We start from the raw sequence: 27936 nt of genomic DNA, 5'->3' as shown, positions 1-27936 counted from the left end.
ATCAAGTCATGACTCATATTCAGCCAGTTTACTTTAGTGACCATAGTGTTATTTGTGTTGGAGTTCCATTTTAAAGAAATAGTGAGTGTATATTATTATTGTCATTTATTATTATTAATACATGTTTACTTTATTATGAACATGAGGGTGTCATCCATCCTTTTCAACAATACTTCTTGTTTTATACTTTTATTTCGTTGTGTGATAAAACAAAGTTAATATGAATACAATCAAGAAATTCTTAAGGTCGACTAAAAATAAGAGCACCACATATGGTTAGTGGATTTATATGTTTATATGTTATACTACTCAAACCTAATGATAATAGAATGGGATCATCCGTGTGATAAAGTATGCTAAATTTAAATTGAACATGCATCATTTCTTTTAAAAAGCCTTTAGTAAAACTTAATATTCCGAGTTGCGCAAATGCACAATTTTACAAAATTATTACACTTTTTACAAAATTAGTGCAAAAATATGCGACACAAACGTAAAGAGTAACACGTCAATACCTCCTAGACATTATGAAATTTGATCTCTACTTCGACAAAAAGAAAATGCACTCATATGAAAAGAAGTTATTAACCAAGAACAAACATTGAGCTTGAGTCAGAATCTCATTTAATAAATGACAATGAGATAAAACACAAAACTTATCAGTTAATATAATAATTTCAATAGCCTTACTTAATGAATAATTTCATTTCTACAGAAAAGGGTAAACGTTCTATACAAATATCTTTATAACAAATTAATTTCAAGAAATGAAATAAAGATGCACATCAAAGAGCACAATTAAATGAATAACGCAGACACACTCAAATAATACAATTTTGATTATGAGTGACCATCATTTAACATTGATAACAATACAAACGCACACTTTTCGCCATATAATACTATCGACTAAGTGTAAAAAGAAATGCAATTCATGCAAAATAGTTGACAATCTATATCTCGCTAACTTATTTGTGCGTTGGCGTTGATTAGTTGCTCAATATCTTTGTTTACATCTATACTGACTAGATGTTTAAACGGCCCTCATGTTTTATTGTCAAATTGTCGATTCCCTTCAAAATTGAATACTTAATAAAATGTAAACGATTTGATTTAACATGCACATTTTTAGTTCCCAAGGGTGAGTCATTCCTTCTCGCCTCTGTAAATCGCCACATTTTTATCAGTTTCATGCAGTTTCACTTCGTACAACAGACCATCCGGTATCAACTCCTCGAGACGGTCCCATATAAATATAGCGATGTTTTCCGCGGTGCTTACGGTATCTTTGAAATACGGCACGTCCTTGTCAATGTTCTTGTGGTCCAGAACTGATAATACAGCGCCCTCCATATGGTTTTTAAGGTCTACGAGGTTCATCACCATGCCCGTGCTGGCGTCCACGGGCCCGCGTAGCGTCACCTCCAGGCGGTAATTGTGCCCGTGGCCGTTGGGGTTATTGCACTTGCCGAATATTCGACGATTTTCGTCGGCATCAAGGGCCGATGAATGAAGCCGGTGACAGGCTGAGAATGTTTCAGTTCGCTGGATGTACACGACGGGACTTCGCTTTCCGTCGCTCATTTCGCCTTTATTTACCTGGAATAGGGAAACAAAAAACTAAATGCAAAAAGTCACAAACACGAATTTGGGGATTTTTTAAAGGGGCATTTTCACATATTTTGGCATGTATTGCAGTTTGTCATTGAATGCTTCATAATGATAAATGTAAACATTTTGTCTAAAAAGCTCCAGTTAAAAAAGAAAAGAAAAAACCCCTAAACTGGGCTCGAACCACTGACCCCTGGAGCCCTGGAGTAAAAGTTTCCCGCATAGACCATCATCTGTGCACATGAAGTGCAGAACGTATTTTATACTTCATATAAGCTTTCTCGTGGTATCACAAAATAAAACGACAGCAACAGAACTCTCCAAATTATTCAATCGTTTCGAGTTGCAACGCTTTATTATTTTCAGGTTTTTAAATCGTTGAAAGATGCATATAATGGATATTTTAGAGCATGGCAAATGTTCAGTATTACGGTTTCCTCACAAATATCATAACTACAACGAACATTTGTGAATCTGAAACATTTGTATTTTGTATTTAGTCAATTAACCAACACGTGAAAAGGCTCCTTTACAGTTCTTATGAAAGGTTATTTATTTATTAACGGTCATTAGTCACGGGCGACATGGAAAATATTTCCTGCCACACAATGTGTGTGTTGTTATTGTGAAGACTTTTTGTAAAACTGTGAACGTTCTGGAATAGGAATGGTGTAAATATATATTTAAAACATCTTAGAATAAAAACAATTGTTTCTTGTACAATTTAGTCATTAGAATATTTAAACTTAACAACATAAAAGGTTACTTAACATCGAAACAAGAGATTCGTTTGTCAGAATCACAATGCCCCCTATTGCGCCGCTTTGATTTAAATTGATTTTTTTTAAATTATATCCCTTTAAAAATATTACTCTCTTGTCGAAATGATCTGTACCTGCCAAATGATAAAAATAAATTATCTCCCTTTAAAGATAGTTACCTCCCTTGGATTTGTTGTTACATTTGACCTTGAAGGATGACCTTGACCTTTCACCACCTAAAATGTGCAGCTCCATGAGATACACTTGCATCCCAATTATCAAGTTGCTATTTTCAATATTGCAAAAGTTATGACCAATGTTAAAGTTTTCGGACGGACGGACAGACGCCATATATTTGATCTTGAAGGATGACCTTGACCTTTCACCACTCAAAATGTGCAGCTCCATGAGATACACATGCATGCCAAATATAAAGTTGCTATCTTCAATATTGCAAAAGTTATGACCAATTTTAAAGTTTTCGGACGAACGCACAGACTGACGGACAGTTCAACTGCTACTTGCCACCCTATCGGGAGCATAAAAACTTGCAAATTTTATCCTTAACTTAATCCGCCTATGGTTTGGGTACACTAGCTGTCCGTTATAATACGCCATACAATTTTATATTTAGTGACTACAATAAGGAACATTAAAGGGAGGTAACAGTGGTGTCATATAATCGATTATACAGTAAGGAATAAGTTCAGCATTAATTTTGTTTACATTATAAAGATACAGAATGTCCATACGAACATAACATGCCAGATGAGAACTTTCCTGTTGAAAAAGCCTACTATTCAAGATTGTATTAAAACAGAGCAAATTAAGACAATCCTAACTTAGAATAATACAAAAAGATTTGCAACACATTGCAAAAAGCCAGTACCCTGAGTACTATTATTATCAGATCCCTGTTAAATAACATGCGTATAATGTAATCCAAACGTCAAATCCGGTTCTTTGTGGACACCAAATCCTTTCATTATAGCGTTATTCTTGTATATGTATTGTATACCACTGCAATGTGTCACAAACACAAATGCCAGCTGTTGTGTTGACAGCTTGTGGCAATCAATATTCTTCAAATGTATACCAGATACGGCGGCGTATAATAGCCTCAAGAGAAAATACTCATAAGGAAGGTAAATGCGAATCGTACGTTTGACTGAGTTTTGTTGTGAAAAAGAACCTATGTTATGTTATTAATAAACATTTCATATTTACGAAGGTAATTTAACTTATTTCAGTGAAACAAAGAACTATTCGTACGTATATGTTGTTGGTAATTCAAGATTTGTGATTGTAAAAATTTCTAGAGATTTTAACAAGATGTGAAAATACGTGTGCAATATATTTAACTGAAAATAAGATGATTCATTTAACTATCTTGCAGTGCGTGCCGATGTCATTATGAATAAGATCAAATCATTGAATACGTGATTTAATCGGTGATGAAATTTCACGTTGCGTGAAGCATAACCGTGAAGTACAAATCGAATTTTGAACAAGAACACAGGCTAATTAAATAAAGTAATTCTGATGTATTTGACAATGCCATAAGCAGCATAAAAATCTGCCGTATATGCACTAGTTGAAGTTCGTAAGAAAAATTGTTTTTTAAAAGTTATTTAAAATAAAGCACCACTGACCGTCATGTTTACATCCATTAAAGTTAAAAGGTGGAACCCCACAAAGTCACGTGATCCTGCACCCTGTCTAAAATCAGAACGTTGCAAATGTACGTTGTGTTATTAGATTATTCAATTCAAACCATTGAATTCGAAACACTCATTAAAAGCGACGGGCTGACCATGTCAAGGCTAAAGGGTACACGGTCTGGTGTGTTTGACCTATGGAATGACAAGATGTACTAACTATATGCACAATCTACGGAACACCGTTAATCCATCCAGGTTACACATTAAAATCCAGAGTGCGACAATTTATTATTAAATGCGATAGTACGATGGCGACAATGCGATAGTACGATGGCGACAACGCGATGGTACGATGGCGACAATGCGATAATACGATGGCGACAATGCGACAATACGATGGTGACAGTGCGATAATACGATGAAGACAGAGCGACAATACGATGGCGACAGTGCAATAGTACGATGGCGACAATACGATTGTGCGATAATACGATGACGACAGTGCGACAATACGATGGCGACAGTGCGATAGTACGATGGCGACAATGTGATAGTGTGATGGCGACAATGAGATGATACGATGGCGACAGTACGATATGACTATGACTAATTGTCGCCATCGTACTATTGCGTTGTCGCCAACGTACTATCGAATTGTCGCCATCGTACTATTGCGTTGTCGCCATCGTACTATCGCGTTGTCGCCATCGTACTATCGCATTGTCGCCATCGTACTATCGCCCTCTGGATTTTAATATGTAGCCACGATGGTACTGGTACTAACGGCATTCCGTAAAAATCTACCAAAGATAACGTTGTGTGACTAAGTCACAGTGAGATTGGGCGCAGAATCACGTGACTTTTTAACTTTATTGGATACCTTTTTAAAAAAAAATGTTTCTTTAGAATTTTAACTAGCGCATATAAGACATATGTTTATGCTCCTTAATTATGGCAATGCAAAATACATAAGTATGACTTTATTAAATAAGCAAGTTCTTGTTCAAACATTCCATTTTTACTGTATTTATTGTACACGATAATGTTTAACGCAACGTGAAATTTTGTCACCGATTTCAGACGTATTTTAGGATTTATTCTTAAGATATCAGCAAAAACTGCAAGAAAACTGTCTTTTATGCACTATAGATTTTTGCAAACGTATTTCAATTACATGAGATATTTGCAAAAATAAAGTTCTTAAAGATGTGATTACATGAAATAATGTAAAACATTGATGTTGTTTTTTATGTGCCCGACTTTTCATATCGCAATACATTGTACCAGGTAATTACCTTTTTTTCATCAGATCGACTGGCATCATCATTACGAGGAAATTGGAGTACATGCATATTATAATTTCGCGCTTGCGTTACACTACGAATTAAAACGATTGAATACAATGATCTAAATTGAGCGCAGTTAATCGTGTGAATAAAGAATTTATTAAACGTTCTACAATTGTAAAAGATTGACAAGAATGCTAAGATTGACAGCGAGATTAGATAATATTTGATACCATCTGATGGGTTTACCACGTGACGTTTACGATTGAAACCACATATCAAGTTACAACACAGTTTTAAAGTAACATGTGTTTTCTACCCCTATAAGTTATTATTCTACATTATCGGTACAATATATGAGCCTTGCTCTTTGACATATGGGGGCTTACAGCACGTGCGTAAAGTTTTGTCCTAGATGAGCGTACGTAGTCAACATAGGCTTGTCAGTGACTAATCAGTTATGAGATCGCCGTGGTGTAATGGATATGGTGTCCGCCTAGCGACCGGGAGGTCACGGGTTCGATCCACACCGTGGGAGCGTTCTTTAGATCTCCCCCAAAGACACCAAATACTGGTTCTAGCACAGGAAACGGACTCGAGAGCGTTTATATAAGCCCAATGCTTTCGATGCAATCGAGCTAAAATAAATAGGTTTAAACTAATCAGTGACGACATTTTCCGCGTAGACTGGATTTCCATTTATAAGGGACTACTTTTAAACGAAAAACAAATCATCCAAGCGGACAGTGTCATCAGTGACTCATCACAGATAAGCCTGTGTAGTTCGCAAATGTATTGGGCCTCGTTTTCCAGTGCGAGGCTCATGTATATATGAGTGTTGTAATAATAACGTTTAAAGATAACACAAGTGTTTAGATAATCATAAGGGATTCTATATGAGATAAATACTGGCTAAGACGAAAACATGTATCAAAGTTAAATTTCTAGCTCTTATGCTTGCATATTTACCGTTTACTATCGCGACGTAAATTTACAAATATACTCTCCACATGAACGGATTGTACTTAGACACGCCGGGTATGCGGACACTTTGATAACAGATGGCACTTCGATACCAGATAACAACAAATGTCACGCGCGATTTGAGTTCTTCAGCTTTTTTGCGTTTATGTTCTGTTTATTTGGTTTTCAGACACGTAACATTGTTTGGTCGATTAAAGGTATAGTACTTCGTATTGCGGAGCAAGAAAGTCGTGAAAAAACAGTGGATTATAAAAAAAGAGATAATGTTTCATCGATAATCGTCATGAATTCGATGATCAGTACGTATTTCAACAAAATAAACATACTTTGAAATAAATCAAGAACGTATCAACTAATCGAAATAAAAGATCAATATGTCCACCAATGTTACAACATGTTAAATTTTAGTTGAATAACGTATTAAAGAAAATTCAAATGTTTTAAAAGTCGGATGCCAAATTTTCATGGACACTTCTTTTACCGATCATCTAAAAGACAATGGCACTTCGATTCCTGATAGCTCGACACTTTTTACCAGATATAACACCCTCTATTTAGCAAATCAGAAAGGAAGCATTCGCTGTGGAATACTGCTATAATAAGCAGGCAATAAATAACAAATGTATGTACTGACGTAAATTAAAAACGAATAACCGAAACATATTCTTATTCTTTTGGAATATGATGATAAAAGGGAAAGGGAAGTGCTTCCTATAAGTACAGCTCAATATAAAGGGAGTTTTCCAATCTCTTTTAAATTTGGTTGCTACGCATTAGTATCGCATTCATGATGCGATTCTAATGAGCACCAATGACAAAGGATTTTATGAGGTGCAATGGCCGCTTTAAGACCCCTTACTCCCCTTATCTAGACTCCTGTTATAAGTGTGTGTGTGTATTTCAGAGTTTATTTACAGGTCCTACTGGCCTCTTCACGAGGTTATAGTAGCCCGACCTGCCCCTGTGACCTTTCAGGGGAGAAAGATTAATTTAGAGCCAAAGTAGGTCAAATTTACCCCGGCTTCCCGGGTATTCGCCAAAGAAATAATTTAGATCCAAATAGACCAGTGCACGGTGGCCAATGAGACCTTAATGTGCGTGTGTGTGTTTCAGAGTTTATTTAAAGGTCCTACTGGCCTCTTCACGAGGTTATAGTAGCCCGACCTGGACCTTAATGTGCACTGGTAGTTAGACAATATATAAGTTCAATTGACATGACGCCTTATCTATGATCGCTCCGCCCACTTAATCACGTGGCTCAGCGGGTAGCAAACCTAGACAAGCTAACACCAAAATGGCTTCATTGCCTATATACTGCATGTAGATTAACGCGATATTCCGGATTATTTTTATGGACTTTTTGACACCATATGACACTTGTATAAGGGGTTTGTGTCATTTAGTTATTCTGCGTATGCAAAAAATATACATTTTTAGAGAACATCAGCTTATTATAACGGGTTTTTCGGTACTTGAATAACGCTTTCAAACGCTTGCGCGCTGACCGAAATCGAACCTGTTATTACGTGTGATGTTGGTATTAGCAATAAATTAACACGTCTTCAACGGCATTTACCCATGTTATTTACGAAACATTTCCACTCGTGTATTTGTCACGAAATAGCGTTTTAAACTGGGATTTCGGTGAAGTTTTACACGCTTTCTGACACCGAGTGTACCAAAATCCCACATGTTATTACGTATAAAAGTGATATTAATAATATTAAACATTGCTTATGGGACATTTATCAATCACTATAATCGAAAGTGCAAGACAGCACAATAAGTTTGGTCATTGTACAGTAGCGCTGTATGAAGGGGAATTCAGTAAAGCTACCTGTATCAGACGCTGGCGCAGGTACCGACTTATCCAAGTTCGGCATTTATTGGTTATATCAGTAATAATAAATCTTATTATGTGGCATTTATAAATTCGATTCTATTAAAATAGAAACATATAATCGTTTTCACTTGTTTCTGACACACACAACACTCCATTTATAACGGGGATTTCGTTAAGTTACGCAAAGTTGGTACCAATCTTCTCTATTATTCTACAAGCACACGTGATATAATTCATACTTAATAATGCGTTGTTATTTCGAACATAACATTTCCAGTTTTATAAATAAATAAATGCTCCATAAGGGTGATCTCGGTAATTCTACACACTGAAGCTTCCACTTTCTCTTGTCAAGACCGCATTTCCGCGTTTGAAATGGTACATATTTAATTTATCTGACTTATGGATACCGAATGTCAGAGTTACATAAAACCTATTCACACCGTTTTTGCCTTATTTCATTTCCGCTTTTTTTCCCGAACAAATCAAACGAAACTCGTTGAAAAAAATGAGAACTAGGCATTCGATCTCAAAGGTGGATTAAAAGCGTTCATTGGTGACATCACATGTCTGCACATGTGTAGATACCGTTATTAACATAATATATCACGTGTCACCTTCTAATAACATGTATAATGGCAATAAAGTGCACTACTATCAGAGTAATAAAACACAGCACAAATTAGGCTTCATGCTGGGCTTTATTTCTCTTCAAGTAATGCAGATGAACCTCGCTTCTGTATATTAATGACCTGGTAACTGATAAACTATTTTAAAAAAACGTGAAATATTATGTGATAATCAGATCGATAACATTAACTATTTAAATCTGCTAGTATATCCGATAAAAATATATTATAATTGTCTTTGACAGTGTTGACGTTCAGTTGTACGTGGTGACGACCGCATGCATTTATACATCTCTTACACTTCTCAAGATCTCTTTTCGGCTTTGGAAACGATATAAATGAAATGTCACCAACTAATCTTTCAGGATATCGATTGTCCGAGTTACATAGTCCCCATCGACACCGTTTAACCAATTTTAATCTACTTTTTTTTAGAGGAAAACAAAAGAAACTCGCTAAAGTAAAAGTGAACCTGTACATAGCTTGTCTAGAAAATGGCGGTCAGTTCGCTGCTAACTAGCGCGCCCGATTAATCGATCGCTGATTGGTAGATCAGTTCTTAGATAAGAACTTGATTGACAGGCGGCGTCATGTCAATTGAACACAGTCGTGTTGATCCACATGATCCGTTGTATTTTCAATTCTCTTAATCTCAATTTACCACTTAAAAACAAGTTTATTATTTAGACAATTATTTTCGGTCGTCACTTAAAATATATTACTTCAGAAATAAGCATTTCAATCTTATTTAAAATTTGTACTTATAATATTAATTATATAAATTAATAGTTATACGATTTATGAAAACGAACAACGCCATTCGTTATATTTACATGTGTATGTAATTACGTTATGCATAGATTCCCAATGTGTCGGGCTTGACAATGCACATTGATTCGTACTTTAAAATGGTTGGTAAGAATAGCCATAATCTACATAAATACATTTCAGGTAGAAGATTAAACTCGGTTATCAGAGTGCCCAATTTGTTGAAAGTCTCTGTTATCCGAAGTGCCCTATATCGGGAATCAAAGTATCCGCAACTTAATGAATACCACCAATTAAAACATGCTCTATCTTCGTTTATATTTCATTGAATACTATCAAAATTTCAGTATTTGAAGCACAGTGATTACTCTACATGCTGGAATATGAAACGATTTCTTGCAATATTGTTAAGTAGTTTTATTGTGTTGAAATGTTTACTGTTCTTCCAGTTTATGCTTTTTTTCCGACCGAGTTTTCTATTTTTTTGGGAAAAATCTACCATTCTTCCGCGATGTTTTTCTTTGCAATAGAAAAGGATACACCATTTATAAACTCGACCATGCGCCTTGTCTAAAAAACTAATCTTTATGATATAACTTTAAAAAAAACCTGATAAACTTACCTCTCGCGCGTGGCTTTTGTTGTTATCTGGTATCGAAGTGCCATCTGTTATCAAAGTATCCGCATACGCAGCGTGTTAGACTGCTTATTATCATACGAACTTGTAAATGCGGTGCGATGCGTGCGACTGGGGTACGTCAGCTGACAACGGGACAAACTGTGGCACGTTGCAATTAACACGAATGTGATGTATACCAGAGACGTAGATAACTGCTAACCCAGAGATAAACGATAGACGATGTTTTGAGAAATTCTACCTGTTTTATTTTAATGTATTTTTTATCGGCAGAACATTTATTACACACATAACGATGATGTGTTCATGTACTTAGAGTACCGATGGCTCTTTTAAGATAGGGAACAATGATTTTAATTTGATCGCCGAATTCGCGATTCTGACGATCGAAAACGCTTATATAGGTATCGCTATTGTTGTCGCTCATTAATTCTGTGACCCTATGGTTTTCAATTTTACAAATGCTGTAGTAGAATTCATTTTAATCGGGTATACTGGCAGAAAATGTCTTCAACATGTTATGGGTTGTTGATAAATGTCATTAAAAGTGAAACGTGGGTTAGCCACATACGCCGAAAAAGTTCATTCAAATAAAAATCTGTAATATTTTGAAAATTGTCAGTGCATAGACATATTTTTGGCGGCGTATCTATATCTGAAATCACGAACAAGTTTGGCCATCGAAAACGATGATGTATTTCTGAGGCGTATTGGAATAATAAACGTATCTAAGTTGTGTTAACCTATGGTAACGTGTTTATATTCATCACGTGCATTATCAGTCACGCGATATAAAAAAAAGAATCAGTCTCTTGTTTTGGTTATTTTTTACCTTTTCATGTCGATCACTCAAAGGTTAACGTGCGTTGCAGGTTCTCAAAAATTCCTCAAAGCGTACCATGCATCGTGGTCTTCTCGGCCCAGATCTAGTGCCTGTGGCCTGGTCTGTCTAGCCAATCCTGAACTCGGCGAATAGGTGGACCAAAATGCTTAGGATTTTCCTCTGTCTGAATACGAGGGCATGCGTGGATCATACAAGCAGATGAAAAGGGTCGTTTCTGGTGTTTCACGGATGCTTCTGCAGTTACTTGGTGCGTTGCGATTCTTATCCTTGATGAGCTTCTTTAATTCCTCGTTTTTGTAGTGCCCTTCTTTGCCTGCGTCTTCATTATTTTATATGTTGCAATCAGAAAGATACCCATTGTAGCACGACTGTCTGGGCTATGTGAAGGACATGGCAGTTGGGAGGTCGTTCATTTCGTTGTATTAGGCAGTGTCGACGCTTACTTTGCGTCGCCAAAACACAACGGTGTCGTACGAAAGGATGTTAAATGTGGAGTGCACTTTTTGTAGCGCCACTGCTTCAGTCTTGAAGTTGGCGGGGTATAACCCGCAGCGAGCGAAATTTGTTCTTCTCTACCTCACGGAAGCCTGATGTAGAATCCGGCTCCAGCACTTCTGATGAGCAGACCCGTCAGTAAAGACATGAGTCAAGTTGTGGTGTTGGTAGCATGTGTAGAAATGGTGCTTGTATACTTCTTTAAGCATCGCATAGAGAGTCTTTCTATACAATGTCAGGAATAGTGCTCTGGTAATTGGTTTTTCACCATCACTCTAGCCGCCTGGTTCTGCGTTTTGCTTACTACGTCAGGCGCTGCATTTGTTTCTGTACCCCGTGTCGTCACTTTATACTCCCGAATTTCGTGCCGGTAAGCTTCTTTTCTGAGTGATAATCGCAGTTTGGCTATTGAATAGACTATAGACTTTCTATGTATTTTGTTTACAGGTAAAACACCTGTCTATGGTCAAGCCATGTTTCCTGGGGATGTTGTGGCTTTCGGCGTCTATCCATATAATTTTAAGTTCGCCTTCAGTTCTTTTAGGAGAGACTAAATATTGTGTAGGTGGTTTTCATATAGCTTATGGCGATGGGTCACTTATTTGAGCATTTCCCTCAAGATATTTAAGTGCCTTTTGCATCCGGTAGTTTTTGTGTGCTCTTCTGAACACAAGAGTGCAAGATCGTCCGCATACATGACCCTATGGCCATTTCAATGCAGGTCCTCATTCGAACGAGTTGGCCTGAAACCCGCTGCTTCGGAAAAACTATGCTGCTCTTCTCCAGATGACAAGGAAACCTGGTGATTAGTCGGTGCATGAGTTTGCCAAGAGAACTGGTAAGACTGATGGCCCTGTAGCCTTTAATCCTTGTTCGTGTTCTTATGGACCGAGATAATATCCGCTTCTCGCAAGATTTATTGAACAAGGCCTGTCAGTTAGCTGTTGATGACCATTTGCATCGAAATAAAGACTCTACATTTTAATTTCTCGTGTATTCATCCGACAATTGTTCATGCAAACAAGTATTTTATTCGAACGAAACGCTGTATAAAGAACGAGGAACACATTAAAGGAACGAAAAACAAAAGCGGTCGAAAAGTGATGGAATTCAATGATAATTTGAAGATCAATAAAGTTTCTTTAGAACAACTAATGACTTAAGCGTATGTCTCGAACTTTGCCGCGCCCGTTCCCTTGTGCCGTTCAGACGGTTGTTGCAGTGGGTTTATTGGATGTCGGACAAATCAGCATTGTAGGAAAAGTACACAACATTTGCGTCTCGTTCAGTGCACGTTGAACGTACGGCCGTATATAAAGGAATCATCATCTCGTTTGGCAAAAATGAGGGTAATCACCTCGTTCGGCAACAAATTCAGGGTCATCACCTCTTTCTGCAAACAACTCAGGGTCAACACCTCTTTCTGCAACGAACGCATGCTCATCAACTCTTTCGGCAACGAACTCAGGGTCATTCGCATCGATGTCATTATTTGTGAACACGCGTACAATCGCATCAGAAGGGACTTGCTGATGAAAGACGTGTGCAGAAACAGCTCTTCGAAAATGCCTTCAATTCGTCGTTACCTTTCTTCGCTGACACCTCGAAGTTAGGATGACCCCACTCAATAGTGACCAAGCAGTGGGCGACAACCGGCAGCTCCAGAATGTACTTCTTATTGCGACGATGGGGAAATCGGCGGTGTGCATATTCACTATGGCATCGCGCATCAAGTAAAAAGACACGTTTCAGCGCGCAGTATATTCACCTTGAAGAGCGCAGGAAGCCCTGTTATTTCGGTGACGATTATGTCTTTCGAAATTTGGACATTCTGCTGTGGGCATGTTGCTGAATTTTCGTCGACTGAAGTTCCGTCGTCTTTTGATTGTGTGCACACTAGTCGACAATCGTTGTCTTTTGAGCCCAGGATAACTATACGCGTCTTTGCGTTCGGCACCGTCAGGGCTCGGAGCCGGGAAGAGGTTTCTAAATTGACAGATAATTCAATGGAGAATGTGTTTTCGAAACTCAATTTTCTAATGTTAAAATGCTACATATGGTTTGTGGTTTACGCATGGTCGTTTGATATTTCTACATGTTTTATATTGTTTGTAGACTGATTTTAAACCCAACAATAAATTAATTTATTATAATGTGTGTATTTCCATAAATTTCATCAGAAATATATACGTACGGCAATGAAGTCAACAGGTTTGCCATTGCTGCCCTGTCGCTGTTTTACAAATAAAAATGAGGTTGTACTAGTTGATATCTAGTTCGTGTTAACCAGTAGCAAATTCGACTTAAAAGACGACTTCACTAGTTTGTGCAAAGTACTTGCCTCTCTGCGTAGAATCGTGGTTGCTTCAAAATAAACCGTCTCTTGTCAGGTAGAGCAGTCGTCTTCAAATTTGCAATTTCATTGAAGGTGTTAATATGAACGAACAAACAGCTCCGATCTACGTATGCTTTATGTCGATAATAACGTATTCACGTTCGTGTTTGTTTGACTTTTACTGTACTCTTTAATTATCATATAACTGAGAAAGAAAAACAAATAAATAAGCGATGAGTAGTTCAACACAATATCTACGTACATTGCTGTATAAATATTGATTAATTTCTGTTAATTTAATTCTTAAGCAACGTCCGTACAGTATAACAGCAAGACCCTTAACGAGCTTTGCCCGCGACAACAAGAAATTATGGCTCGATTGGTCATTTTCGGCTCGGTACTACTTAAATGTACACCGAGTATTCTTGATTTAAGTATACTTAAATATACCACGGATACGGAACAAATACTGAAACGTACCCATGAATTCTACGCTAAATTGGTCGTTGTCGGATAATTTTTTCGAATTAATTATGTTAATATTTTTGTCGATATTTTGTTAAATGAACTCTATATTATCGAAACTCCTACTAAACAAGCATGTTGAGACAGGTTTTGTTCAAAGAGAAGTTTGTTTCGCATTCCGTAGCGCGTTTAACGACATCGGATTTTAGGCGGGCATAAACCTATGGTCGGGTACGTGTTATTATATTTTTCGTACCCGGGGGTACATTTAAGCAGTACCCGAACCGACGATGACCAATCGAGCGAAATTATGACCTCTATGTACAGTGGCCTGCCATGGACTGTCTTCCTGCTTTAATAAAAACAGTGACTGGTTAAATACCCATGATACACAAGACGAAGTAATGTAACATAAGGTTCAGCTAATTACCAAAGGAGTGTAACTAATAAATTATGGAAGGGAAAGACCGCCAATAATATTCATCTCCAGAACTGTTGCACGTGTTGAATATTGAGCTCATTTGTTAAAACAGAGAATTTTCATAATGCTTCAATACAACATTTTGATACCTGTTTTGTACAATTGTAAAGTGTAAAATGTTGTATGTTCCGATTTTACAAAATCGATATGCAAACAATTCAATTATGAATATAGAGATATTGTCATTTTAATTCGATCGATGTCCACAGTACACATGTGTAGACTTACTTTAACAGGTTCAAATAGAAATATGTAACTTCTTAAACTACAGATCTAAAAATGAAGATAGTGCATATATATTAAGTCTACATCTTCATATACCTAATATTGTAGTCATAATAATAAAAAAAGATAATAGTTGATAAAGAACTACATTAGCATCTTGAATATTTTCTAAGTTGTACGATCGGTTTTAGTAATCTGCTATGAGTCAGCATCTTACAAGTGTACACTATACACTTGCACAGAATACAAGTTGACGAATCACAAGTCAACACTTTACAACTGTACAGCCAGAGTCTTAGAAGGTTTAATCTTTTATTTGGCCGACGCATAAAATCGACACTGAAAATATAACACAACCATGTCAAAAATGATTCGAAAATAAAGACATTTGCTGTAGTATAATGTTTAAATATACCGGTAACTAAACAAAAAGATTTAGCAGAATTCAAAGATCTTGTTTTCACATTACTTAACAAGAAAATAAAGCTTCAATATCTAAAATGTGTGCAACACGTCTATCTACAAGAATTTGACAACAATACTATAGCGCTTAACCAATAAAACACTAAAGAACTTACCTTAGCAAGTTGCTTTGGGTAGATTTCATCGTCAACAGTGTGGACAAGCGCAGAATAACTCTCCACAAGATATAATGGAACGTCTTGTCAAGAAGGTTGTTTACTGCACACACACTCTTCGTCATTGTTACGTCATAAGCGCGTTCGTCGGTAAAGAGGGCAATTGGGCAAAACGGTTGGATGGTCCATTGACAGTCCGGTCAATTTCACCATATTCCTCCCCATTTTATAGCCTTTCTCTTTACCCCACCAAGACAGTCTGCCACACCCCATACCACGTCCCAAGACCACACAACATGATCTTATACTTACAGATCGGAAAAATTCTGGCCTAGTTTTTCCATTGCATTACCCATTCATTATTTGACCGTTGTAGTTTATTTTAACAAACCCGAGCGCTCATTTAATTATTTGACCAAACGTTTCCTTCCCTTAAGCATAGACCACCTTACTGAATCCTTACCCATATTCCAATATTTGACCTTACTCCTATTTCATTATTGACTTAAATAACCACAGGATCCAATTCCAGTCTGACACATAGCGTACACATTCCACTATCAATACCTCTTGGCTAGTGTCTAACAGACATCCGACCGTCTCAACTTCTAGTTAAAAGGGCGTCCCCCCCAAACTAGGCATCCTCATATGGTTCGACCACCAACTCGCCAACAGACTAGTTCCAGTATCCGACCCCCCTACAGGTTATAAAGACGTCTGCCGTTTTCAGCAGTAGTACGTAATGTCTCCCTGAGGGTCACCTTTCGGATCTGGGCCAGAACATTCGCAACCTCACCTACGCCGGAGTATTGCCTTTTTACTCAGGACTCGCAAGTAGGGAGAGTCGGTCTCCACTAGAAGTCGGTCGGCCGGAATCCCTCGCACAGCTGACTTTTGCACCTCATCAAAACGTGCAGCCAGACCCAAGATGCTAAAGTAACACCGAGGGAATGCGGCGGACCAACTCAGAACCTGATCGAGAGTTCCCGTAAAGCAGTGGAGGTGTATTCTTTGTGTCGGACTTACGTTTTTCTGCATGAGACCGAGGACAAGGGCACTAGCCTCACAAGAGTACGTGTCCCGCCCCCGAATATGCAACATCACTGGTCGACTAGGGCAAGCCAGCTCTAGAAGCCCCAAAAAACATCTCCTCCTGCCTACTTCACTCTCGTTCAGGAACGGATCTGTCTAAACCGATCTCTCCAAGCGCTACCACCCCATTCTTCCTCAATTCTCTCTCCACCTGTCCTACCACCCCGTTAACGTCCCTTAGAGACGCCTTAGGATGCACCCCGACAGCCGACCCGAAGCCAGTGACACTGGGATATTCCCTTGGGTAGTTGGGTGGATCGCAGAAAACTGCAATTCCCCCATCTACCCGCACCGGTACCTCAGGCATTGGCCCCACGGTATGCCCCACCAACGCCTCAATAGAACAAACATTGGTCGCCTTACAACTGCGGTCCAAGTGAAAGTGGCTGTCGAATGCGGTGAGTTCCGCATTCCTTGCCGAAATCCGCTTACGAACCACACGTGCGGTTTCCACCTCATCGCCCCGTTCACACTCGTCCACATAAGACCCGGGCTCTGGAATCGACTCTGCCACTTGAGCCGACGCCATCACCTGGGCCCCTTTTGCTACACAACTGACTGGCTCGGGTCTCTGAATCAAATCCATCTCTGGACTCGACACAGTCGCCTGAGCCTCCACAACCACACTCCGATCTGATCCGGCTCCCTGTGTTTACTCAGTTGCCCGAGTCGACCCAGTTGTCTGGACCGCCATACACCCATCTGGTCCGGGTCTCTGCACCAACTCAGTTGCCTGAGTCGACACAGTCGCCTGGACCACGCTGCGCCGCCTGTCAAACCTTTGGGCCAGGAAATTGTCTCTGACCTCTTGGCTGCATAACCTGAGCAACGCGGCCAACACCCTCCAGTGCAAGAGGAGCGCCCGCGAGTTTACCCGTGCAACGTGGAATCTAGGGGGAATGTAAAACATCAACCTCCGAGAGACCCTTTCTAAACAGACCTTGTCATTATCGTTTAGGCAGGACTGCTCCGGAATAGACAACCTCTGGCGGCTCACGAAAAGCATAGCCTCATCAAAGCTCTGGAGACCCAGACTATTTACTGTGAAACCATTATTATTCGTCCGACATTAATTTTCGCCTTTTTCGTCCTTCGACCGATGGACGAATTCAAGATCCTAACGAACAATCATGTCCCATATTTGAAACAAATAAGACTGAATTACCGTAGGCATGAGGCATTTAAATCCAGCGTAATCCACGCATATACACAGGGCTCGAAATTAACACTCGCACACTCGCAAAATGCGAGAAATAAAGATTGCAAGGTAAGTTATAAGCCACTAGTATTTTTTGCAAATAAAGAAATAGTGAAAAAAAAACGAGTTATATTGCTTAATGCGTTCGACGGCGTGAACGCTAAAGCGTAGGTCAATTTTTTGAACGTCCGAATACCCATATGCGGAAGCGCGTACCTTGTTTGTTGACTGGTATACTTATAATACAGATACACAGATGGTATTGATACAAAGAACATGAAACAGTCGACTATTCACACTCAAGTTAAATCCGGTTTTGACACAAAGGGGTGTTCATTATACAGTGTACTGACAACTGACATTTCCTGTAAAACGCGAATGCAATAAGGCTGTATCGAATGCGTCGACTTCGTTTAGGTATAATAGTGTTGATTAGCGCTAATTGTTAACAACGTTATTACCCATTGTGTGTATTGTGTTTTTCAGGGGTGTTGCAGATTATACAGCCTACACGCGGCGAATCCGGATTAAAGACAATACTATAAAACGCAATTAAAATATGACGATGTGTGATCACCACCTGACTGAAATATATTCTGCGCTTTGTAACAAATTAATAAAGAACATTTTGATTTGTGTTTGGTTGTTTGGTTTTAACTGCAGACAAATTACTGTACTTAAAATGATCAAATATTTACGATGCAAAACGCTTGAAACTTTGATGAAATATGACCAAAATAATTTGCTTACGCTAATTATAACCCATAATGTTCGCACCTTCTCTAATTGGCGCCGATAAAGGTTCTTCTTCTTCATTATTTTTTATCGAGTGCACCGGGATTGTTTAAAGGGTAAGATTGTTATCAGTTTGACCGTGATAGTAATGGAAAAAGACTAATTGGCAATTGGCTTCGTTGTTTAAAACCCTCGTTAACGATTATTCAGTCCCACTTATCCGCTAATCATAACAAAGAACGTGTCAATGACATAAAATAATAAGGGACAGTTACTATCACCTAAAATAACAGACTTGTTAATTGGCATATGCCAAACAAGGCCCACCTCCTGCAAGTGACTACCAAGTGTCACCTCTCTTTCCCCAACACGATTTTTTCGCAACCGCGTTTTACATGTATTACAAACAAATCGGACGTTGTTATTTTTTTCAAAACCAGAAATGGGCGAATTTAAGAGCGGACGAAATAGTCATTTTTATGAAAAGGGCGAAATTTTGTGCCGACGAAAATAAATGGTTTCACAGTATGGGGCATATGAACCATCTGAACCGCACATGGTCCATCTCCGGATTCTCCCATGACTCCCGACGAAACACAGGCGGAAAATGCCGGGCCTCAACATGGTGTCTTATAGATCGTGCCCTTAATCCACACACGGGACAACTCTGTTTTTTTTTCCTCTTAAAACCCACATCATCCTGCTGGGACCGGGATCTGTCCCTGATCCCAACCCCTCCATTCAACTCTGCAGCTCCATCAAGAGGCCTGGACCGTCTCTCACACCGGTCCATACCTCTTTTCATCGTACCTTGAAGTAACATTGCCCTTACGGGCTCCGCCACATCATCTACAGGCCGTGCATTGCCGGTCTCCTCCACAATTTCCTGGTCAAGGTTAGCCTCAAAAGGAGCATCAATCTCCATCTCTTCCGAGTCAGAGATGATGATAATCCCTTGTTCGGGCCCAACCTCGACCGCTGCCTCCACCAACCTCACTGACGGCACAGGGAAGTCCAGTGCTGATGGCTGCGAGACCATGGTGGCCTCCCCTTCAGGCTCGACCTTTACCTCCACCAACCTCACTGGCGACGCAAGGAAGACCAGCGATGTCGGATTAGAGGCGAATGCCTCCCCCTCGGGTTTGACCTTCACTTTTCCCAAATCCGACCCCACCAGCAACGCAGTAGAACCCAGCGAAGTCGGACTGGGGACTAGTGACTCAGGTTCGATCTTAACCCTTCCCGACCTCACTGGCAACGCAGGGAAGTCCAATGCTGTCGGGACCTGAGCCAGCTTTGGCCGGGTAGCTCTACCTTACCCCGGGGTCTTCCGCTAAGTGAAGCCCCCGGAGTCTTCCGCTGCTTCTCAGGACCGGCCAACACCCTCTTAATGAACGAATCACTAAGAATTTGGTGGCCGTACTTCCTGACCTCGGCTACAAAACCTAGGCGCCCTTTCCTCCTGGCCAAACTAACTTGACCCTCCACCGCCCTTTCCATCCGTCCATGATCCAAGGGAAACATAGTACCAAGCTCTATGACCAGGTCCCGCCCCGAACTCCAGAGCGTTCCCTGACCGCTGGCCTCCTCGACCTCACTTAATATGTCGCGACCATCGATGCGGCCAGCCACACGTGGCGTTCTACAAAACATCACAAATTAATAACATAATGTGCATGAGCTTCGCGATCTACCGGCATATACGATAAATATAGACCTAACTTGTCCTACAACTTGGACATGTATACAGATCTATTTCCTCACCCTGTTCCTAGGTGACTCCCACACACTTTCCATGGAGCCACTCCTCACACACATCGCAAGCAATCATAAAGGACCCATCATCAATTCCTGTACACATACAGTATACTTGCTCATCTTCCGCAATTCCACAACTCTCTCGCTCGTGAACCACTCGTACAGGGAGATTATCCAGTTTACACATTTTCAGGCGGTCGCGATTCGCATTGAAACAGCTCTCCTTTAAGCTCGTCAAACATGCATTAACAGGTGGATCAGTGCCGTGTACGAGCCATTATTGAATAAATCGGAAATCGCTCACTGCCTTAATCACAACGCACCTCTGTAAACCACGAAGCATATCATTTCCCTTTCCTAATACATACGTACGGCCCCTTTCTTGGGCTATATGGACTACCTGGCCACTTAAACCCAAGGCGGCCCCCACTCCGTCAATAGTGTCTACCTGTTTGTGCACCACCCACTCGCACTCGCGCACCTGTTCCAACACCGGAATCTTTTCTGGTAACTGAGCAACTACCCGGCCCAAGACCAAAGTGTCCTCAGTCGCCGTATCTATTACAACCTGTATTGCAAGGTCGTTCACACTTGCATTGATGTGGGACATCGGGTCAGACTTAATCTGCCCGACTATTACAGATTGGCCCTTATCGTTATGAATACTATTTTGGACAATATTGTCTATATTGCCCCATCTTGTTGAAATTGAAACATTGCTGCCTGACTGGAGATGGAGATGGACTTCTGGTGGGCCTTGCCAAAAGCTGGTAAAGTTTCCCCATAAAGATGTTCATCTTCTTCTCTAACGTGTCCATCTTTCTCTCTAAGGCCACCACCCTATCTACAAGCATACCTTGCGAGGCCAATTTCTCCCCTGCCACCTTGACCTGCCCTGCACAATCCACTTTGCGTACCAATTTTGGTCGATACATAGTGCCGTCAGTTAAAATGTTCCACTTCCGCTGGTCAATAGCCTGTTCTATGGACACAGGCCTACGATTTATTACTCTCTCTCCAGACTCTCTCTTTCGCATCCATGCATAATCTCAATATAGTTTTCTTTAAAACATACTCCTCCGACAAGTCCCTATATGCATTGCCAGCCAGGGTACACACCCTGTCGGCCCAGTCATCCACAGACTCATTCTCCCCCTGCCTCGCACTCAAAAATGTGACCTTTGCCAATTCCAGCAATTCGTAGTCACAAAACCCGCTCCTATCCACCTGCGGTACAGGTACCACCGGTGGCGAGGTTACACCTTGTACTTGTGGGTGCATATATGTAAATTGTGGTTGGATACTTGAATCAATAAATTGAACCTGACAACTCACTAACATATTATGCACTGGCCTCCTTCTGCGATCGGCACCTGCTTCATTCGCTCATACTGAACAGGCTGATCCCCCAGCGCCATGGCATGGTACTGCACAGGGTACAATCCATGTTCCAAAGCCGACTGAGTCACCGCCTGGTATTGACCCGACTGCACACCATGTGTGAGCTGGTACTTAACAGACTGTTCCTCATGTGCTGTGGCATGTTACTGTACAGGGTACACCCATGTACCAAAGGATCTGAGCCACCTCCTGGTTTTGACCCGATCCAATCCCACGTGACACTGACATCTAGCGCCACAGGCTGATATTGCACAGGCTGTGCCTCCCATGCCACTGGCGTCGATTTCGCGGCCCGATCTTGCACAGGCTGCTCCACTGACCCCTGCTCGACCGGCTCAGTTAATAGCCCATTAGCCTCTCCATACCACTCCCACTCCCCATAACACCCACGCTCGGTATCAGGTTTAGAATCAGGTGTACTTAACCCAAACATGACTCACATCCGATGCAAACTAGATGTAGCAAATGTAAATTTTGAAATGTCCCTTCATAGTGACAATTCGATAGTTAAAGTTATTATTTAAATTCATTATAGAGACTACGTTATATCCAATATTTTTTTGTGTATATGCTACAGGTTGGACACTTGCTGTAGTGAAAAAAAAACACTAAAATGAGACTAATGTTACACATGGTTTTCCAAGTTAGGAATCGTAGGACTCCTGTTTTTATCTCCTAGTGAGACCCATGATATTAATATTACAGTTTGTTGTAAATTAACGCACAACAGCAGACTTATATAGTATTTAGAAGCCACACACTTTGAAGCGTGCAAGCATGGAGAAAGTCACAATCAAAAGCCATTTAAACGATAAATTGGCATTTATGTGAAAAAACACACAAACACAAGGATGGCATATGATTTAATCAAAGCACCAAAAATGAGTAAAAGGTAACAAGTATATTTAACCTCACTTGTAGTGAAATTGTGATTCAATTATACCCAACGAGAAAAGCCAGAAATTCACAAGTTAATAATACATGTATATAACTTGTAAAAATGTGATTCAATCACAAATCAATGAATAATAATTTGTAATGAGAAAAATGTAACCAATTCACCAGTAATTACCTGATAGTAACTAGTGAAATTGTAATTGAGTCACAATTCAATGTATCGACTGTTTACTGATAAAATATCTATTTGAGTGTATAAATTAATACACACAAAGAGAACAGTTAGAAATTCACTAGTTACCACTTGATAAATAATCTTATCCTGTCACATGCCTTTGAATCAGCCCGATAACCAGGTAACCTAATATCCCAAAAGATATTAGGCTAGATGACCACGTGACCTCGAATATCCGTCAGTTGCTGTCCGCGCATGCGCACGCCTGCACTATTTTCTATTTATAAAATATACTTGTTTTCAATTAAAAAAATTACAACATACGTGTAAAGTACTGTTTGTTTAAAAAATATTATTTTAACAGCATAATTTCGTCTTTGTGTATTGAATTAATAACGATTGACTCGATTTCTGTGTTGTTTAACAAGACGGAAGCTAGCCTAAGCGTTTTGCATGACGTGACGTCACAATGTTATTGCTGCGGCGTGTTTTTTCCCATAATAAATATTTAAACACAAAACACTGGAAAACTATATATTTTAGAAACATTTCAACAAATGTTGTTTATTAATAATGTATTTAAATTAAAGCCCCATACACATTCAACATCAACGAATATGTCAAATATTTCGAAAAATAAAGTTAACAAATAAAAAATCAATGTTCCTTATAGTAATAGTTAAAATTTTAACGCTAGATGCGGTCTGGTATCATATATGTAACGGTATACAAAATGCTCGTTTTTACTTTTTGTGTGACAGGATAAATAGAATAATAGGTTGGTGACGTAGATGGAGAATGGTATCTGGTTCGTCGGGAGATCTTATCGGGTGAGCTGAAACTTCCTCCGACTTGCCAGATAACCATTCTCCATCCACGTCACCAAACTATTATTCTCTATTTCACTAGCAGTGCCTGTACATAGGAAAACACAAAGAACGTACCGAATAGACTTGTTTAATTTAACAAGGGTCAGCACGGGTCACAGAATTATACAATAAACACGGCAAAATACACGAACTACAAATTCAATGAAATATTCAATTCGCCGTTCAATACGAAGAACAGCCAAAATAAAAAGTGTATGATTTAAAATGTATTAATTATTACTTAAGTATGATCACCATCACTTATAGCGGAATTATTAATGATGAAAATGTGAAACTATCAGAATTACATTGAGTAGTAGAAATACTTTACTGAAACGTTATACTGATATCTAGAAATGTGGCGATTCGCCTGACGATAGACAAAACAATCACAATTCAAATATACAGCCAGCTAAATATAGATGGCTTATATGGAGCAAAAACAAGTCACACATGCGACAGAACAATGTAAATAAACACTGCTCTAAATATAAACGTGTGATGATTTAAATAGAATTCACAATTCAACACATTAAACATAAACAACATAAAAATAGACGTCACAGATGAGCTGTTAAACGGTTCAGCGAACCGCAATATGACGTAAATAGTCAAACCTAAAATTTAGGCAATAAGCTGACAAAAACCGACGAAATCGGTTTAGTTTAATAAAAAGTACTTTAAGTATATTAAAGAAATATTTAATTCACTAAAAGTGAACAAAACAACGATATGAAACTTAAATTTAAATGAAACTTTATTTATTTTCAAGATGGATAACTTCGAACGCTGACGGTTAAAAAAAGCCGATTGTTTTTACGTGAAAATACTGCAAGTTCGGTGCTCGCAGCGCCAATTATATTACTTACCCAATAAAACACTAAAGAACTTACCTTAGAAAGTTGCTTTGGGTAGATTCCATCGTCAACAGTGTGTACAAGCGCAGAATAACTCTCCACAAGATATAATGGAACGTCTTGTCAAGAAGGTTGTTTACCATTGTGTCACACCGGTCTTAATGACCTGTGTGAATGCGCGCTAAGCATTGTGGGAAACGGACTATTTCCAGCATGGCGCCCGTAAATATAATGAACACGGGAGTGAACTATGGTATTTGATTTTTATCAAAACAGACACCATTTAGCCGGCTCAGTTATCATATAGTATTGTATGCATTTTGTGCTTCAAAAGGAGACACTTATTAAGCCAGTCCATTATTGTAATATTAACTAAATATTCACTAAACACGTTGCAATTGCTTCAGCATGTACCCCGGTTAAAGTTGTGAGGCATTGTTTCACGTGCAACAGCCAAACACAAGGACGATTAAGGAATATAAACAATGTAGCTATGAGGAATATAACGTTCAAGACACATTTTGAAGTTTTGGGGTGTGATTTGGAGGAGGTAAACACGTCTAAATTTGTTATGTGTGAATCGTGCATGAAAAGATTAGATAAAGTTTCTTCAATGAAATCGGTTCTGAAGACAAATTTGAGTGATTGTAAATCAGTGCATGAAAGGCAAAAGCGCAGGATATTACACTCTATTTCGCCGGCTGTCAAAAGATCTGTACAGAACAGACTAACCCCAATAAAGCCAAGAAAAAGTGTAAAGCAACTTTTTAGTGCAAATCATCCAGAGTCAGATAAAGAATGTTATAGGAAAACAAGTAACCCAAGTAACCAAAATTAGACTTGCCTATTCCACCTGATCATTTATACAGTGTAGCACCAACCACCTTCTCCCATGCTGAGCATACATACTCAGTGAAGGAACTTAAGGATATACCTAATTCCGAGGAAAATGTGTCAGTATATTTCTTACACAAGAAGAAACTATTAAGTCCATTGCCAATCACTCAGGAGGCAAAAGAAATCCTACAAGGAACTACTGAGAATATGATTAAGGGAAAGACAAGTGCAGAAGAAATGCTTGCAGCTATTGTAGAAATTCTTGTGATATTTGAAAGACTCTGGCAAATCATTCTGATGAAGTTATCTTTTAAAATGGACCAGCTATGCAGAAAGACAGAGCCCATGGCTATGGCAACCACAATTTTTTTATGAAAAAGGTGTAATTTCTGACAATGGTGGAGCCGGTAGGGGACCATATTGCTTGACAATAGCTTTGTTCTATATCTTTTTACCCATTGTTCATCTTTCCAATGATTGTTGCAGTCTCCTAAATTTACATTTCCTTGATACAGATCAGAACAAAACTCAAGTCATTTCCATTTTAACAGCAATAGTAATGTCTTTTTCAGGTGACATCATCCAGATCAATGTCCCTGCACAGAAAGAAAATGTTCAAGAAGAAATGGAAGATGATGTCCAAGAGTAGAGCACTAGCATTGTTCGGGTAGCTATTGACTTCATGGTGTTCTGTGAAGTGATAAAGGCAGGAGATATAAACATGATAAGTATCTTAATGAAGCGATTCATTCCACTCTTCATTGGATTATCCTCCTACAAATCCAAATATGCAATAGAGTGTGTAGATTTCATCACTAAAACAGATTGTCTTTTGTAGGAATATGATAGCGTGCGAGTTAAACTCGGCCTGCTTGTTAATCGTAAAGGCAAACCAGGAAAAAATAAACCAGCCGATATGCAACAAGAAAACAACATAAAGCTAGTTAAGCATGTGATTAGAGGACTTGGTGCTGGAAAAACAGACAAAGCAATGATGAAAGTTTCAAAGGCTGCACCAGTTGTCAGTGAGCTTGTGGCTGGTTTTGAAAGCAGCGGGGCTAAAAGAAAGAAAAGGAAATCAAAATCATCGAAAGAAGACCTGTTTGTCCTAAGCACCAAACTTAGAGAACTAAGACCCTTCAAAGGGAACAGGAGTAGACAGATGGAATCCTTTAATAAACTCTCAGCAAACATCATTGGAGAAGTGGAAAAGAAAAAGCTTCAGGAATTTGTAATAAGACACAGTATTAGAGCTATGAACAAACTTGATTTGAATCAAGATCACGTTGATTAATATGGTGACTTATTAGCTCGGCCGTTTTCGGAGAAAGCCCAATGTATTGTCATAGCCAGCTCGCCGTGTCCGCCGTCCTTGTAAAGGTTTTAAACATTGGCTCTAAAATCAAAGTCCTTCCACCTACAACTTTGAAATTGTATATGTAGATGCACCTTGATTAATTCTACACGACACATCCATGTTTGGGTCACTAGATCAAAGGTCAAGGTCATGTGACCTTAAAAAAATCCGGCAAGCTTTCGCAGACGAGCGTGGCACCCTTATGCGGTGCTCTTGTTAATAGATTTAAGGTGTATTAGTGAGATTTTTCCTCCAATATTTTGTAGGAGGAAGGGATTTTCAGACGAATTACTTTATCAAATAAATGATTGGCTAGTAATAGTACATGTATGATGTTTGTCAAATGATGCTGCTTATCTCCTCTAAATCACAGTCTAAACCGTCTCCATAGCAACAATATTATTAACGTTAACATTCTGTGAAGTCCTTGTGCTTGGCTGTTTCATGATACTTAAATGTTCGTTATTTAATCACTTCAAATGATTAATATGTCATATCAAGATAAATGTTATGACACCACTTTAATGATTGATTCATTTCATAAATGCTTATGTTTCTTGTAGTATAATATTGTTGTGTTATCATTTTTGGCAAACATTCTGCAAGGTACGTACTTTTCATAAATGTTCACTTTTACAAGTATCTACATTCATGCATAATCTTTTTACAATTAATGTTATCGTTTGTTGTCCATGTGTATTATAGCGCATTAAAAAAAACAACATTTGTGGACATAATAAAGTATTCTACAGAGAGCCTAGAGCGAAGAAAATGCTGATATCTTTATTTGCAAATACAGTTCTTTAGGTCTGTCATTCCATGAAGTCTTTCTGTGTTAACAGTTTTACAAATATTAAATACTGTAAATCCGGGAGATATGGCATTAATATAAAATCTTCTTTGTGTGAATAAAATTAGCTTAACCCTTTCAGTGCGGGAACCGAATTTTGAAGGCCACACAAAACGTGGCGTCTCATCAGGATCCAAACTGTTTGCTATTCTGATAATATTCTTTGAAAAAAATCGAAGAAAATGCTAATTTTAGAAATTCAGCAGACGACATTTTAGCAGACGACACATTTCCCAGCATGCAAAGGGTTAAATATGAAGACCGTCATTGCATTCCATTTTAGAGATCTCGAGTTGTTTTTCTCAAG

General features: G+C 39.0%; 1 protein-coding gene and 1 long non-coding RNA gene across 7 annotated transcripts; one reads left to right on the top strand and one right to left on the bottom strand.

Annotated features, from left to right (window-relative positions):
- Nucleotides 1-173: 173 nt before the first annotated feature.
- On the bottom strand, nucleotides 174-15726 carry LOC127836987 (6-pyruvoyl tetrahydrobiopterin synthase-like). Of its 6 annotated transcripts, none has more exons than XM_052363694.1 (2): nucleotides 15604-15726; nucleotides 174-1599 (listed from the first exon to the last, which is right to left on the bottom strand). In XM_052363694.1, the coding sequence occupies exon 2, from the start codon at nucleotides 1582-1584 to the stop codon at nucleotides 1147-1149; it is 438 nt and encodes a 145-aa protein (XP_052219654.1). In that variant the 5' UTR covers nucleotides 1585-1599; nucleotides 15604-15726; the 3' UTR covers nucleotides 174-1146. The 6 variants fall into 6 exon arrangements, with proteins under 6 accessions (XP_052219654.1, XP_052219648.1, XP_052219666.1 ...); XM_052363688.1 differs by lacking the exon at nucleotides 15604-15726 and adding an exon at nucleotides 10166-10294; XM_052363706.1 differs by lacking the exon at nucleotides 15604-15726 and adding an exon at nucleotides 10266-10289.
- LOC127837019 (uncharacterized) lies at nucleotides 3393-27936 on the top strand. Its single transcript, XR_008029046.1, has 3 exons — nucleotides 3393-3517; nucleotides 12241-12357; nucleotides 25995-27936. It is a non-coding gene; the product is annotated as an uncharacterized LOC127837019 (long non-coding RNA).

This window comes from Dreissena polymorpha, chromosome 1 (assembly GCF_020536995.1).
Source record: "Dreissena polymorpha isolate Duluth1 chromosome 1, UMN_Dpol_1.0, whole genome shotgun sequence".
NCBI lineage: Eukaryota > Metazoa > Mollusca > Bivalvia > Myida > Dreissenidae > Dreissena > Dreissena polymorpha.
Note: the sequence above shows the minus strand (reverse complement) of the source record. Positions and strands in the feature narration are given on the sequence as shown.